The sequence below is a fragment of the Mirounga leonina genome, unplaced genomic scaffold (genome assembly GCF_011800145.1).
Source record: "Mirounga leonina isolate KUSES-001 unplaced genomic scaffold, KU_Mleo_1.0 Mir_481, whole genome shotgun sequence".
Lineage (NCBI taxonomy): Eukaryota > Metazoa > Chordata > Mammalia > Carnivora > Phocidae > Mirounga > Mirounga leonina.
Window position 1 is genome coordinate 756,654 of NW_023270773.1, and position 16,158 is coordinate 772,811.

The following is a 16,158-nucleotide window of genomic DNA, read 5'->3' on the forward strand; positions in this document are numbered from 1 at the left end:
ATCTCAAACCGATTCCCACTCCTATTACATGTCTGGCGCAGGTAGGTGGAGGGGCCCGTGCCCGTCACTGGCTATCTGATGACCACGGCAGAGCCCTCTGCACGCCACGCCATTAGTCAAGCTGACTTGAGAGTCAATGTAAAAGGCAAAACATTAAAACTGGGAAATACAGGGTAATGTCTTTGTACCCTCAGGCAGGCAAAGATTTCTGAAATAAGCGTTCCTAGCATGTTCTGCTGCCGTGGCCTGGAGAGGCTCTGCACCCCCAAGAGTGCTCACCATAACATTATTGGAAATTGCAAAAATGAAAAACAAGAAATCCATCTTGGGCATTATTATGGGCAAATTGTGTCTCCCCCCCCCCCTCCAATTCACCTGTTGGAAGTTCTAGCCCCTACCCTCTCAGAATGTGACTCTATTTGGAGACAGGGCCTCTAAAGAAGAAATTAATGTTAAATGAGGTCATATGGGTGGCCCCTAATCCAATAGGACTAGTGTCCTTATAAGAGGAAATTAGGACAGGCACAGAGAGACAACCATGTGAGGAGACAGGGAGCAGATGGCCATCACAAGCCAAGGGGACAGACCGCAGGAGAAACAACCCTGCCAGCACCTTGATCTTGGACTTCCAGCCTCCAGAACTGGGAGAAATACACTCTGTTGTTTAAGCCCCGCGGCCTTAGTAAGCTCACAGGCATCTTTCCACGGGTATTGATGCAGGCCTGCCCCCACTTTGGCGATCGGTTAGGGTCACTACTGAGCATCAGGTTCACCTTCTCCATGCTGACAGCCCCACCCCACTGGAGGATTAGCCGCTCATCCCTCAGAACTCAGGTGTGGTTTGGCAGCTTCTTTTGGCCACCGTACTGGAAAAGGAGGGATGTAAGTATCACTTGTGGTTCACTGTGATCTTTCTCCTGCCTCTGTGGTTACGGAGAATGCGTCCAGTGAACTCCTGTCAGCACAGGTCCTCTGCAATGGGCAAGGGCCACCCCAGCTGGTCTGTGACAGATGAGTAGTGAGACGTGGGAGGTTTTGACTACAGCACAATCTGGCTCATCCTGACTGATGTGACAGAACAGCTCTATTTACCTCACTCCATACTACAGGGCCTTTGGGCTGTCTCCAGCTTTGCTGTTAATGCAGTGAGTGCCCACTAGGCACTTGACAGGGCTCCGGCCACTACACAGGCCTTATCTCATTCGATCTTCCCACCACCTTATGAGGTCAGGTGACACCACAGACCATGAGCTTGCAAGTGGAGGCAAGGTGTGACCAAGCTCAAGTCCATGCTCTGAAGCCCCACACTGAAGAAGAACAACAGCCATCTGCCCATAGGCAAGTGGTCAGGGTATGTGTGCTTAGAAACGTTATGTGGGTGAATTGTAGTATTTGATATTCCCATCAAGAGCAAGAAAAAGCCTCTTTCTCCATACCTTCAGCAATTCTGGATACCTAGAACTTTTAAAGTTCTGGGATCACAGGCAGAAAAAAAAAATCACCCATACTTCCCTGTAGTACTTTTATGTTTTTAAATATTGAAATCTTTAATCCATCTGGAGTGGAGCCTGGCACAGAGTGAGGTGGGTATCCAGTTTTACTATTTTCCAGATGGCTAACCAGTTGTTCCAACTCCTTTTACTAAATAATCCATTTCACCCCCATTAATTTGAAACAATACCTTCAGCATGAACTAAATTCCTGCATTTATTGGCTTTATTTCAAAGTTTTCTATTCTCCTCTGTTCATCCATCCACACCAATTCCAAGTACTTTCATTGTTGCAGCTTTATAAAAAGTTCTCTCATAGGACCGTATCCATAATACTTCTGGTGTTAAATTTTCCTTGGAGACGTGTACTTTAAAAATCCTCCCATAGTGCCCACTGTGTCATACCTTTAGGAAATAAAATCTCCAGGTTATTTCCAAGGCCAAGTATGGGATAGGCACGATGATCCGGTAGGCAGACCCCAGCACATCAGCCAGACCCTGAGCACAGCCAGCAAACCCTGCCAGACTGTCCTGCTCCCAGGAGTAGCCTCCTCTAGCCCACCTGTGTGTGAAGAGCTGGGAGTGGCGAATGACCCAAGGATCCTCCTCCCGTCATGCATGGCAGGGCCTCCTCTGCTGTCTCTCTGTTCCTTCTCCCCCCTCAGAACAGGAAAGCAGCTAGGTCATTGCATCTGCCCAAAGACAGGGCACAGCAACGGCTGCCGAGGAAACTGTCGCTCTGCAACACCATATGCACTGCCTATCTGCAAGGTCATGCCAGAGCCCTCCCATCCTCTCCTGATCCCACCTGCAAGGGCACCCAGGAACTGGCAACCTTGCCTTTGCTGCTAAGGCCCTGCCCTTGTTTCTTTTCCTTTGTGATGAGAGCCCAACCACAATAGGGCCCATTTTCCAAATTAAAAGACAGGTCATCTGGCCTCTCCGCAGATCCTCTTGGGCCTGCCTTGGGAGAACTGGCCCTGAGGAGAGGTATGCCAGACTACAAACCAAGCTGGCAGGAGCTGTCTGGGGCCCAAGGGAGATGGTAATGGCGGCGGGGGCGGGGGAGGGGGGTCAGAAGGGAAGATGGCAATCTTGAGCTGAAAGGGATTCACTTCCAGTCCACTAAATGTAGATGAGAAAGGTGTCCTGCGCAGATGCCAGCAACAGTGGGGATGTCAACTAAGTGACTGGGCCATCACCCCAGTGAGTAACCCCAGGTTCTCTTGTCAGAGACATCTTACCAACTCAAAAGATATGGCCAACAATATCAGACCCACTGGCAGGCCAGTGGGTGGGGGTGGGACGCAGTCTGAGCTGGGTTTGAAAAAGGAGGGTCCAGAACTGAGCAATAGTGTGGAGGGGCAGCAATGCATCTGGAGCTGAGTTACAATGTGCAGGGATTTCCCACACTTGATCAGAATCAAGGCTGCATAGTGATTTCTTCTGTTAGCTTGCTTGTTTGCTTTTAGGGTTATATCACCTTCCCACTTATTTCTAAGACTTGCAACTGTTTTATTTACAAGGCATCTGTGCCTTAAAATAGCTCACACATAAAACCATCTGAACCCAGAGCCTTTTAAAGTTAACAATTACTAAATAATCCCAACCCGTCTATTTTAAAAATTTTTACCAGATGTTTGCTTACTACTAATTTTTCTCTAAAATAACTAGTTTTAGTAGCAGTTCACATTTCCATTTATTTTTTCTTCCTAGTTTCCAGGAAAGTGTTGTTTCCACAATTATAAAACTGAAGGGACTTGACATTCTTGTCTAACTGTTCCTCTGGGTAGGTACACTGTACCCATCCTGTGTTAAATTTGGCTTAAGGGAGCTTCTGAGCTCAGTTCTCATTATTAGAAAACCCATCCTTGTACAGAACAGGTCTTTCTTCATTCCAATCCTCTGGCCCCTGGGCCTCATAGCTCTGGTCTGCTGCCTGCTCCTCACTTCACCTCCAGCTCTAGGAAGTCAGTTCTCAAAACCACACTCTACCTGCCAGTCCTAACTCCATCCTTCAGCCAGACCCTTCAATTCGCAAAGCCCCCACCAGAAACCACACCTCCAACACCGACCTAGAGTACTCATGGCTAGGGCCTAGCCGGTTCCCAACAGAACAGGCAACAGTGTTCCGGCTAACAAAATAAGGGCTCTGCTTGTCAGCAGCCACCACACCACAAGCTGAGCCATAAATTCAACATATGTTTAATGAGTACCAAATTGTGTACCAGGGATGCAAAGCTGATCAAGATGGAGCCCCTGCCCTAGAGGCTCATAGCCTATCCAAAGATACAAGTCATTTATAGTGTTATGGTTTAAGTGCTGAGTCAGCAATGTGTAAGAGTGGGCAAGGAGGCAGGGACTGCTGAAGAGCAAAAAGTGGGAGGGCAACATGGGCAAAGGCACTGAGACACAGAAATTCATGTCAACTTCTGAAGAAAACCAGGCATAACTACAATCTTAATATACAAAAGGGAATAATGCCTGACACTGAATTAGACTGGCAAGGAGGCCTGTATCTCACCTCCCTAGCTGGCCAAGACTGCTGGTAAACCCATAGGGAAGCATCTTTCTCTGCCATCCCACTCATACTAAATGATCAAAGTGGCTGCTTCCTCCATGCAGCCTTCCTTAAATTCCAGCCAAGAGGAAAGAGGTCACAGGGAGCCAAGATGGGCAAGGGGGCCAAAGCAGAGACACCATCCAGGGACAGATCCAAACAGGGCTGACATGGCAGACCTAGTTTAGTCCAGCCAACATTGAACAAAGGGGTCTGGGGAGTGGAGCGGTTATAAAGACATAGAAATATCTGATGAGGACTGCTGTATGAAACTGTCCAACCAGTGGAAATACAGCTGAGGAGGCAGCTTCTGGGCCACTGGGGAAGTCAGAGGATGACAGGCACAGCGTAGAGCCCAATATTCTGCTATAACAGGTGGTGGGGTGGTGAAGGAGACAAGGGCTCAGAGCAGAGCCCAAACAGGTGCACCTCCTGCCCAGCAATAAAACAAGTGGATACGGCAATATCTGGGAAAGCCACCCCGTCCTGTTGGAGGGCTATGGGGTTCCTCAGCTATGTAGGCCACTTCATCACAAGGAGCACTGCTGCATCTGCATCTGCATCTGCCTGGGCTGTGCCCAGAATCCAGGGCTGTGGGGTGGGGAGTGGGGAAACTGTTAGGTCTCCTGGGGCCTCTGAGGTGTCCGCCACCCACTGTGGGGTACCTAAGGATGTCTCCTGGTCTACCTCTGTCTTAGAAACCTCCTCCTCTGTCTTCTGGGGTTCTGGACCCCCTGGTGGAACTGGATCTGGTTTCTGAGCAGGCGGGTTAGCAGATCCTGAAAGTACAGGGACAGATGTAGCGGTCACCTCCCCTGGCTGGGACGAGGTTGGCCCCACAGGACCAGGATCAGTGCTGCATGCCAAAGTAGACAAGGTGGGGGATTCCACAGACCCAGGGCTGTTCTCCTTGGCCCACTGCTGTTCAGGGAGAGTATTTCTGGATGTAGAGTTGGAACTACAAACAGCAGGGGTGGCCACAGCAACTGGGACAGCACCCATGTTGAGTGCCAGGGCCTCTGAGTACTTAGCTAAGTACTGCTTCACCACAGGCAGCTCCAGGGGCCACTGGTGGCTGGCTCGAGGCAGGAAGCAAGGTGCTACAGCACGGTACTCAGTGAAACTGTTCGGGTCTTGAACAACTTCCTTGAAATCCTGGCAGAAGAGCTCATAATCGTCAGGAAGGGGCACGTCCCCATCGACATAGGGGGCTGCCCACACCTGGCTCAGTCCATCAGTTGCCCTAGGATCTCGAAGATGCAGGTGAGGTTGTCCTGATAGTGCTCAAAGCAAAAGGACATATCGGTCCAGAAGCCCTGGGGAGCCATCAAAGGTGTGTGGGTACGAGACTGGCACCCAGTGGAAGTCCACCCTGGGGGCCATGGGCCAGGCATGTGCAGAGCCGGGGGCCCCCTTTCTGTGGGCTTACCGCCGGGAGCACTCATGGCCATGCTCTTCTGCTCCAAGGTTGTGCGTGCACACACAGGGTCCCCATAGCAGGGCCGCTCAATCCAGGGATCCACTGGGGGGGGCATATGTGACGCCAGGAGAGACCTGGTCCATCTGCTGCCAAGGGTGTGCGTTGGTGTAATTGGCTGCTGCCCAGATGGGATTGCAAGGGCCCTGCCAATGGTGCCGGCCAAGAGGCATGCTGGGAACAGAGGGGAGTTGCCACATCGACTATAAGAGGAAGGAGGAAGAAAGGAAGAGACAGCGCAGCAGGGAGGGTGGGCATGACACAACAGGACAGAGATGGGCTGAAAAGGGGTGCGGCAAACCCAGGCGTTCCAGGCAAGTGCTGAGGGTCAGAGGAGCTGACAGCTGTGGCCTCAGGAGCGCTGAGAAGAGCTGACGGGACTGTCAGACGCAGGCCACCATCCAAGGCAATCTGTCCAAAAACAAGGTGGGGAAGAGCGGGAACCAGGCCCAACCACCTCCACTGGGCAGCAGGAGGAGGCACTAAGCAGGCAAACCCCAAGTACCCAACCAGGAGCTCTGAGTGGAAGGAGGGCCCAGGAGGCAGTCCTGGGAGGTCTGAGGTGGGCAAATGCCACCTGTGATGTTTCATGGGCAAGGCATGATGGCAGATGCTGTCAGTCTCAGGAGAAGGAAAGGGGGCCAGATCGGAACCCCCAGGGTTTCCTTGGATGGCCTGGCTGGCTGTCAGGGAGTTTCAGGAGAACGACAGTAGCTACCTTTTACTGAGTGCTCTATCTGTGCCAAACACTGACCCCCTGATGAGGCTGGTACTCTCATCGTACCAGAGGCAGAGTGGTGAGTGAAGTCACTTGTCTGCGGCCACACACCAACCACCAGTAAGTGATGGAGGCAGCTGAACCTGGCTCTAAAGACCACAGCTTAACCACCATACATCACCATGCTGGTTATGAACTACCTTTCAATCCACCAAAAAGGAGTCACCTAGTCACCCCAAACACTGTGACTGCTATGTAAGTAGACAGTGTCACAAGATCCTTTAACATCAAAGCACTAGGAGCTTGGAAGGTGCTACCTTTCTGCCAACAGAAGCCTAGGGACCCGTTATTCTCTGTGCCCTCCAGCCTCCCCACCCGTGCCTTCCAGACTCACCTCACCACTCAAGAGTGTAGCCTGCTGGCAACGCCACCCCACCCCGAACACACCTCCTTGCATCCCCATTCCTGTCGACAGCCCAGCATCCAAACCCCAAGTTTAATTCCACTTGCTACGTCTTCTTTCACCACCCCAAAGTCACTGCTATAAAGGGCCTGGAGAGCAGTGGTCATCAACCCTGAGCAGCCCAAAGAGCCCCACAGTGGAAAAGGAGGCTGCAACCATCACCAGATACAGTTCCCTTCTAAAGCTAGGAGCCCTCTCCCAGGGCTCTCACACTGCCCAGCCTGATAGTGGCCACCTCCTCAGTCTCTCTGCAAAGGGAGGTCCACTCATAGCCACCACAGAACACACTCTGCAACCCCTCCACACCAACCCTAATGCTCCATCAACTCACGTCGGGCCACCACGGCCTGCACACACCTTTGTGCATAGTTGCCCATGTGTTTATCTCTCCTATCCCCATCAGAATGAGTTCCTCCAGGGAGACACAGCTCTGCTGGTCTTTCTGCTGAGCACCTTCCAGGGTAGCCTGCAGCACTCGAAGCTGCTAGGGTCAAGAGCACCTACCTTTGCCACCCAAGCATTCTGGAATCTCTCAGGTACAGCCCTCACTCTGTGGGGGGTTCTTCCACCTGAAAGCCCTTCCCATCCTAACACAGTAAAAGAATATGCCAGAGCCTGCCGGCGGCAGTAGCCCAAGGGGCAGCACACAAATGCAGTCCACTTGTGAGTCCAGTTCAGTCCCTCATCGAATTCTGAAAACCAGTGACTGCAAACCACACCCCAGCTCCTGCCACCAATCTGAGGTTAGGTGCCAGGCTGCATGCAAAACCCACATCCCATGCCCAGGAGACAGTGCACACTACCCAGGTCTCTGCCCTGGCTTCCTCCCAGCCCCAAATCCCACCCCCAATCAGAACCCTAGCTGTCCGCTGCCTGCTCATCAGCATGCCTGTGTGCCCCCTGCAGCCTGAGGGAGAATGTTCCCTTGCTCCAACCAACCAGCCCTGACGGGCCTGAACCTTCCTAAGCCTGGGTCTCTTAACACTTTGGCGCCTTGGCTACCAGTCTGTTGACCTCTATCCCTTCTCTCCCCACTCTAACACTGAGGAATTTGGGCCCTTCTCCTGGACTGCACAGCGCTCTACTCAAGGAGCACGTACCGGGACGCACGCGCATTTGCCTCCGCAAAGCCAAAAAGCACCGATAACGCTGGAGACAAGGGGCCCCGGGGGTAGAATAACGTGCCCAAAGCCTCATAGCAAGTGGACCACTGCACCACCCCTCCCGCAAACGCCATGCAGGAAACCGCAGGGAAATGAGCTCACAAGTCCCACTGCAAAAAGAAGCCGACCTACCTGAGGCTGCGCGAAGCGTCTGTGAAGAGGGTCCACGGATCTGCAGCTGGAGACTGCGGACCGGTCTCCCTCCCGGGGCGAGAGTCCAAGTGCCACCTAAAAAGTGCAGAACAATATCGGCCGCCGTGAGGCGAGGCGGGGCGCGGGGGCGACCTCCGAAGACCGCGGGAAGCACCCGAAAATGACTTCAGGATCTCCCCAGCCTGCGGCGCCGACCGAGAAACTGAGGCTCGCCGTTCGGGAGGACAGCTGGGACCCAGTCCGGGGACTCCGAGCGCTTCTCTGCGGACAGGGAGTTAGGAAGAGATGGAGGGGCGGGGCCCCAGCCGGCAGCTCGGGTTCCCGCCGCCCCACTGACCCTCCCGCCGAAGTTAGCGACACCCGGTCGAACCCGCACAGCGCTCAGAGGCTGAACACGTCATGCAGCCACGCCCCCTGCGTGCGCGCACCGCCCCATACGTCCCACGCTGGCCTCCCAGCAGGGCCGCGCCTGCGCCCTGAGCCTTGGGCCCAGGGCCGCGCAGGCGCTCCCAGGCCCTGCCAGCGCAGCAGTGCGGCGCGGGGGGTCATGGGAGCGCGCTCAACCCGTCCGCGCGATGTACCTGGAGCGTTTCGGGCCGCGTTCTCAAGCGTGGGGCGGCCGGGATTGGCGGTGCCCCGCAGGCAGACGTGAAACGCGCTGGGGCAGAGGAACGGATAGCTGGAGGGAGGGGCTGAGCACCCACCTGGCTCCCCCACAGATGTTTGAGACATTGCCACTGCCCTCCATCAGCTGGGCATTGGGGCGCTACGGAACGTCAGAAGGAATATTGGGGACAGAGAGCATCAGGGAGGGTTTGGGCATAGAGAGGCAGCAGCGCTTCCATGGAAAGTGTTTCTCACCACCCAGTGCCTGGTTCTACATACCTCCGGCCCAGGAGCTGGAGGGCAGAGCAGCGCTGGCAGTGAGGACTCCCCACCTGCGTGCCTAGGGGCTGGCAAGCCTGTGGGTTTTCTAGTGGGTGGGTTTGTGCTGCCTACCCCGGTCGAGGCTGGACCGAGAGAGGACAATGAGGGCAGGCTGCCAAGGCCAAGTTTGCTGCCCAGGAGTGGCATGCCCAGTCAGCACCCAGAGACTTTGCAAAAGCGAGTGGAGCATGAGGTTGAGTGCTTCTCGCGTGCACCGCCCCATGTCTCCTCTCCGTGTGCTTAAGGTGCCTAGACAAGAGGTGGGAGGGGGTGCCGGCCCCCCAGCCCAAAGACCAAATGCCCTGTGGGCCAAGGACCTGGATGCAGGCCAGAAATTACTAGGGCCATCAGCAGCCGAATTCACTGGAAAAAGATGTTTCTCAAGGCGAACACACACGTAAGAGACCAGCTCCCTTTCTGCCCTGGTCTAGTGACTCCTTTCATGAAACCATCTCTGAAATGTTATCTGCATTTACACCCAAACTCACTCTCTTTGATCTTTGAAACGCGAATCAAAGATCACATTGTACCTTTACTTGGGTCTGTGGGGTTTTCAGCCACCTCCGCCAAAAATAATAAAAGTGGCACCCAGCCAGGAAACGCCTCCTTGAAGTGTGAATGAAACTTGTATTTTTCGGTTGTATCTTTCCTAATTGACCTGATAATTTAAACTTCCTGCCTCAAAGGAGGGAGGGGGGAGTTCCCGACAATTTGGCTTACCTCAGGCACTAGGCAGCTCAGTCCAACTCAAGGCCTGTCAGCAGAGAGCAGGCAGCAGGCTTGTGTAAAAAACTAATAGGCCAGCCTATCGGAAATCACCGTTTTTGATTCAAATTGCTTTCTTTCACTCAGGCCATCCTCTATGTATATATATTTTTTAATTGTGGTAAAATATACATAAAAAATTTACCCTTTTAAAACCATTTCTAGGTGTACAATTCAGTGGCATTAAGTATATTCACACTGTTGTGCAACCTTCACCACCACCCATCTCCAGAACTTTTTCATCACCCCAAACAGAAATTGTATCGATTCTAATTCCTCACCGCTGCCTCTGTCCCAGCCTCTGGTAACCTCTATTCCACTTTGTCTATGTTAATTTACTTATTCTAGGTATCTCATATCTAAGTGGAATCATACATTATTTGTCATTTCACTTAGAATAATGTTTAAGAGGTTCACGGTGTAGCACCTATCAGAATTTTTGCTCCTTTTAAGGCTGAATAATATTCATAATATGTACATACCACACTTTGTTTATTCATTCAGCTGTTGATGGCTGCTTGGGTTGCTTCCATCTTTAGGCTATTGTGACTAATACTGCTATTAATATGGGTGTACAAGTATCTATGTGAGTCCTGCTTGAAGTTCTTTTAGGTATATACCTAGGAGTGGAATAGCTGAATCATATGGTAATCCTATGTTTAACTTTTTGAAAAACTGCCAAATTTTTCCAAGGCAGTTGCATCATCTTATGTCCCCACCAGCAATGCACAAGGGTTCCAATTTCTCCACATCCTCATATACACTTATTCTTTTCTGGGTTGGTTTGTTTGTGTGTTTTTGATAATAGCCATCCTAATGGGTGTGAAGGGGTATTGCATGGTTTTAATTTTAGCGATGAGTGAAATTCAGCATCTTTTCATGTGTTTATTAGCCATTTGTATATCTTCTTTGGAGAAGTTCCTGTTCGTCCTTTGCCCATTTTTTAATTGGGTTTTTTTGTTTTGTTGTTGGTGAGTTGTAGGTGTTCTTTGTAGATTTTGGATATTAATCCCTCATTACATAATTTGTGAATATTTTCTCTCATTCTGTGGCTTATCTTTTCAGTCTCTTGATGGTTTCCTTTGAGGCACAAAACTTTTAAATTTTGATAAAGTCAAATTACCCATTTTTTTCTTTTGTTATTTTGGTGTCATATCCAAATCATTGCCAAATCCAATGTCATGGAAATTTTCCCTTTTTTTTTTTTTCTAAGAATTTTATAGTTCTAACCCTTATGTTTAGGTCTTTGATCCATTTGAGTTATTTTTTATACAACTTGGTTTAAGATAAGGGTCCAACTTCATTTTTTTGCATGTGGATATCCAGTTTTCCCAGTATCATTTGTTGAAAAGACTGTCCTTTTCCCATTGAATAGTCTTGGCACCCTTGTCAAAGATCAATTGACAATATAAGATTGGTTTATTTCTGGGATCTCTATTTTATTCCATTGGTGTCTATGTCTGTCACTATGTCATACAATCTTGATTACTGTAGCTTCATAATAAGTTTTGAAATCAGGAAGTTTGAATCCTCCAATTTCACTCATTTTTTCCAAGATTATTTTGGTTATCGGGGGTCCTTGAGATTCCATATGAATTTTAGGATGGGTTTCTCTATTTCTGAAAAAACAAAACAAAACACTGTTGGGATTTTGATAGGTATTGCCTTTAATCTGTATATCACTTGGTATAGTATGGATATTTCAATGATATTAAGTCTTCCAGTCCGTGAGTATGGGATGTCTTTCTATTTATTTAAGTATTCTATAATTTCTTTCAGTGATGTTTTGTAGTTTTTGGTGTGCAAGTCTTTGGCTTCTTTAATTAAATTTATTCCCATATATTTTATTCTGCTTGATGTTATTATAAGTAGGATTGTTTTCTTAATTTCCTTTTCAGATTGCTCATGGTTGGTGTATCAAAATGCAGCCCATTTTTGTGTGTTGGTTTTATATGCCTCAACTTTGCAGACTGTATTTATTAGCTCTAGCAGGTTTTTGTGGACTCTTTAGAGTTTTCTACATAGAAGATCATGTCACCTGTGAACAGAGATAATTTTACTTCTTCCTTTACAATTTGAATTTCTTTATTTCTCTTTCTTGTCTTATTGCTCTGGCTAGGACTTCTAGCACTAAGTTGAATAGAAGTGGCAAAAGCAGGCATCCTTGCCTTGTTCCTGATCTTAGAGGCAAAGCTTTCACTTTTCACCATTGAGTGTGATGTTGGCTGTGGATTTTTTGCATATGGCCTTTATCATATTGAGGAAATGTCCTCCTATTCTTAGTTTATTGAATGTTATATCATGGAAAAGTATTGAATTTTGTCATGCTTTTTTCATATCAATTGATGTGACCATGTTTATTTCCTTCTTTCTATTGATATGGTATATTACATTGATCTTGAAATATATTAACAGGGAAGGACATTTTCACCCAGTTACTCTGTGTATATTTTCACAGCTTACTCTGCTGAGCCCACCAAGCGTCCAGAATGTGAATGCAAGGTTCTCATTGGATGATGAAGCAGGAGTCAGCCCATTTCACATATGGAGAAGCTAGACTTCATAAAGGCCAAGACTTGCCTGAGGGATGATAAACTTGAGAGTTCCGACCCAGCTTGCAGCCCCTCCTTTGGAAATGCACCCACTTGTGTTGTGTTCCAGATGTGAGTGTTTGAATTAGGAGGCCCAGAGGCAGTGGTCAGGCAGGGGGCACTGGAACAAGGACTTCAGCTCTGAAGTGTTCAAGGTTGATGTTGGCACTGTGTGCCCAGAGCAAAGGGGCAACAAGGAAGCAGGAACACGCAGAGAGGTGACGCCAGCTGCTTGAGGACTGTCAGCCTCTGCAGCCTGTCTGTGCTCCTTGCACCTGGACCTTCATCGGGGGCCTTCCCCAGAGCCCATTGGTGGATGCCTGAGCCCAGAACCAGGAATACCAGGGTCTCTCTGTTCAGCCAACACCTTTCTCCTTCTACCAAAAGTTTCCCTGAAAATACAGAGCTGAATCCTTTGGTGCCTTCTCAAAGGTCGCACTTTCCAGGAAGAGTCTGTTTCCTCTTCTTCTGGTAGGGCTGTGCCCTAAGTGATTAGCATGGATGCCTCAGAGACCCTTCCAATTTAGCCAGGTGGCTGGGCACATGACCCTGGTACCTCTGGGGTTCCTTGTGCTTCAGCCTTGTTATGACTGAATGTTTCTATCCCCCTAAAATTCATACGTTGAAATCCTAACTCCTAATGTGATTGTATTAGGAGGCGTGGCTTTTAGAGCCCTCATGAATGAAATTAGTGCCCTTATAAAAGAGACCTTACACAGCTCCCTCATTCCTTCTGCCACGTGAGGACCCAGGGAGAAGCTGGCTGGCTGTAAACCAGAAAGTAGGTTCTTACCAGACATCATATCTGCTGCTGCCTTGATCTTGGACTTCCCAGCATCCAGAACTGAGAGGAATAAATTTCTGTTGCTTATAAATCACCCAGTCTATAGTATTCTGTTACAGCAATCTGAAGGAAGACAGGCTTTTGGAAACCATTGTTGTCTTTGTCAGTTTCTTTACATTATTTCTTTCTCTTTTTAAATTGAGGTAAGATTTACTTCAATAAAATATATAGGTCTTAAGAGCACAGTTCCATAAATTTTGTGCAGTAAGCCACCACCACACACAATTAAGCTATAGAACATTCCATTACCCAGAAAGTGTTTCCATCCCTCATAGGCCTTGTTCTGATTTCTACTGCATAGCTTTATTTTGCCTGTTCTGGAACTTATTAACCATGGAATCCTACAGCATGGACTCTGTGTTTGACCCAGTATTTGTAAGATTCATCTATGTTGTGGTTGCAAGTGTCTCATTTGTTATTGTTGTGTGGCACCCATTGCATATGACTACACAGTTGGTTCATCCAGTCTCCTGTGAATGGACATTCAGGTGATTTTTAGTTTGGAGCTATCAAGAATAAAGCTGTGAGGGGGCGCCTGGGTGGCTCAGTCATTAAGCGTCTGCCTTCAGCTCAGGTCATGATCTCAGAGTCCTGGGATCGAGCCCCACATCGGGCTCCCTGCTCTGCGGGAAGCCTGCTTCTTCCTCTCCCACTCCCCCTGCTTGTGTTCCCTCTCTGGCTGTGTCTCCCTGTCAAATAAATAAATAAAATCTTTAAAAAAAAAGAATAAAGCTGTGAGCATTCTTGAAAAAGTTCTTTTTGTAGACATAGGGTTTAATTTCTTTAGGGGAAATGTCTATGAGTGGACTTGCTGGGTCATGGGGTAGGCGCATGTATTGAACTTTATAAGAAGCTGCCAAAAGTTTTCCAAAGTATCTAGAACTTTTACACTTCCTCCAGCACTGCCTGAGAATTCCAATAGCTCCACATCCTCACCAACACATGGTATTGTCGGTCTTCTTAGTTGTAATCCTTCTGGCAGAAAGGGAGTGGTATTTCATTGTGGTTTCGATTTCCCTGACAACTAATGATGCCCATGCTTTTTTTGTGGTTGTTTGTCATCTTTTATTAATTTACAAGAGTTTTTTCATGCATTCTTAATTTAAAAGTGTTTGTCAGATATATGTATTGTATATATGTTCTCTCAGTCTGTCACTTGCCAATTCGTTTTCTTAAAGATATCCTTTGAAGAGTAGAAGTTTCCCACCTTGGTGGCTAGTGCTTTTTGTACCCTAAAAAAACCCTCGCTACGCTAACATCATGAAGTTTTTTGCTATGTGTACTTCTGGAAGTTCTATTGTCTTAGCTTTTACATGCAGGCCTATGGTGTATTTTGAATCAATTTTTGTGTATGATATGAGTTATGAGTTGAAGTACATTTTTACCCATACGGACATTCCATTTCCTAGCACCATTTGTTAAAATAAAAATGGTCCTCTTCTCAACTGCATTAACCTTGGCAATTTTGTTAAAATCCAGTTACCACATTTGTGTGGTTCTAATTCTGGACCCTCTACTCTGTTCCACTGATCTTTGTCCTTGGGCAAAAGCATACTCTCTTACTTACTGTAGCTTTAGAGTAAGACTTGAAATCAGATGGTTACATCCTCCAACTTTGTGTTCCCTTTTCAAAATTATTTTAGCTACTCTGATTTTTTTACACTTCCATATAAGTTTTAGAATCCACTTGCCAATTTCTATGAAAAATCAGCTTGTTAATTTCTACTGAGATTTTGATTAGGATTGTGTTGACTGTATAAGTAAATTTGGGGATAGGGCACTTCTTAACGATACCAAGTTTCCAGTTCACGAACAGATTATGTCTCTTTGTTTATTTAGGTCTTCATTAATTTCTTTCAGGAATTGTTACAGTTTTTAGTGCACAGATTTGCATGTATTTTGTTAAATTTATCCCTAAGCATTTTATGGTTTTTGATGCTATTATAAATAGTACTTTAACATTTTTTCAGTTTCCAGTTTTTCTTTGCTAGTATGTAAAACTAGAATTGACATGTTATGTTGAGCTCTTGCTAAATTCACTTAGTAGTTCTGGTAATTGTTTTATACTTTCATTAGGATTTTCTATGGACATGACCCTCTTATCTACAAATAAAAACAGCTGTGCTTCTTTCTTATGTATATATGACATTTATATATTTAAATCTATATATAATATGTGTACACCTACATACATGTATGTACATATAACTACATGATTTTTTTCTTTGTTGTAGCAGCCAGGACTTTTGGTAATAAAGTTCAGTAAAAGTGGTAGGAGTAGGCATCCTTGACCTACTCCTAATCTTAGAAGGAAAATGTTTGGTCTTTGTGAAGTCTGGTGTCAGCTACAGATGTTATTCATAGACACCTTTTTTATCAGGCTGAAGGTGTTTCCTTTCAGTCCCAATTCTCAGAGTTTTGTTTTTTCATAAATGGATGTTGAATTTGGTTAAATGCTTTTATTCCATCTATTACTATGATCGCAATATTTTTCTTTTTCATTCTGTTAATGGGGTAAATTACATTGTTTGCATGTTTAATGCAATCAATGTAATTCCTGGGATTCCTGGGATAGATCTCACTTGGCCATAATCAATTCTTTGTTTGTATTGCTAGATTCAACTTGCTCATATTTTGTGCAGGACCTTTGCATCTATGTTCTTGAGGTATAATGGTTTGTAACTTTTTTTTCCTAGAATGTCTTTGTCAGGGTAACGCTGGCCTCATAAAGTGATGGGAAGAGGTTCTTCCTCCTGTTTTCTGAAATCATTGGTATGATATTGACATGATTTCTTCCTTAAATGTTTGATAAAATTCATCAGTGAAACTATCTGGACCTGGAGTTTTCTTTATGGAATAGTTTTTAATGAAGAATTTAATTCTTTTGATAGATGTGGAGCTTTTCATATTTTCTACTTCTTCCTGTGTAAGTTAAGGAATCTGTCCCTTTCTAAATTGTCAAATTTATTGAATTAACTTTGTTCATAATATTGCCTTATTCTCTTTT

General features: G+C 47.1%; 1 protein-coding gene across 6 annotated transcripts in view; it reads right to left on the reverse strand.

The window, feature by feature from the left end:
• The window catches only part of LOC117999779 (guanine nucleotide-binding protein subunit beta-like protein 1), a 62,017-nt gene extending 53,589 nt beyond the window's left edge, over nt 1-8,428 (reverse strand). The window contains exons 1-6 of one of the 6 annotated variants that reach the window (XM_034989133.1): nt 8,395-8,417; nt 8,220-8,285; nt 8,004-8,099; nt 5,829-5,938; nt 5,480-5,616; nt 4,738-4,829 (exon numbers count right to left, since the gene is read on the reverse strand). In XM_034989133.1, the coding sequence (XP_034845024.1) occupies nt 4,738-4,829; nt 5,480-5,585 (198 nt within the window). In that variant the 5' untranslated portion in view covers nt 5,586-5,616; nt 5,829-5,938; nt 8,004-8,099; nt 8,220-8,285; nt 8,395-8,417. Of the gene's footprint in view, nt 1-1,689; nt 4,642-4,737; nt 5,939-8,003 lie in introns of those variants that run through there. The other 5 variants (XR_004676323.1, XM_034989131.1, XM_034989130.1 and 2 more) reach the window with 5 other exon arrangements.
• Nucleotides 8,429-16,158: the final 7,730 nt, after the last annotated feature.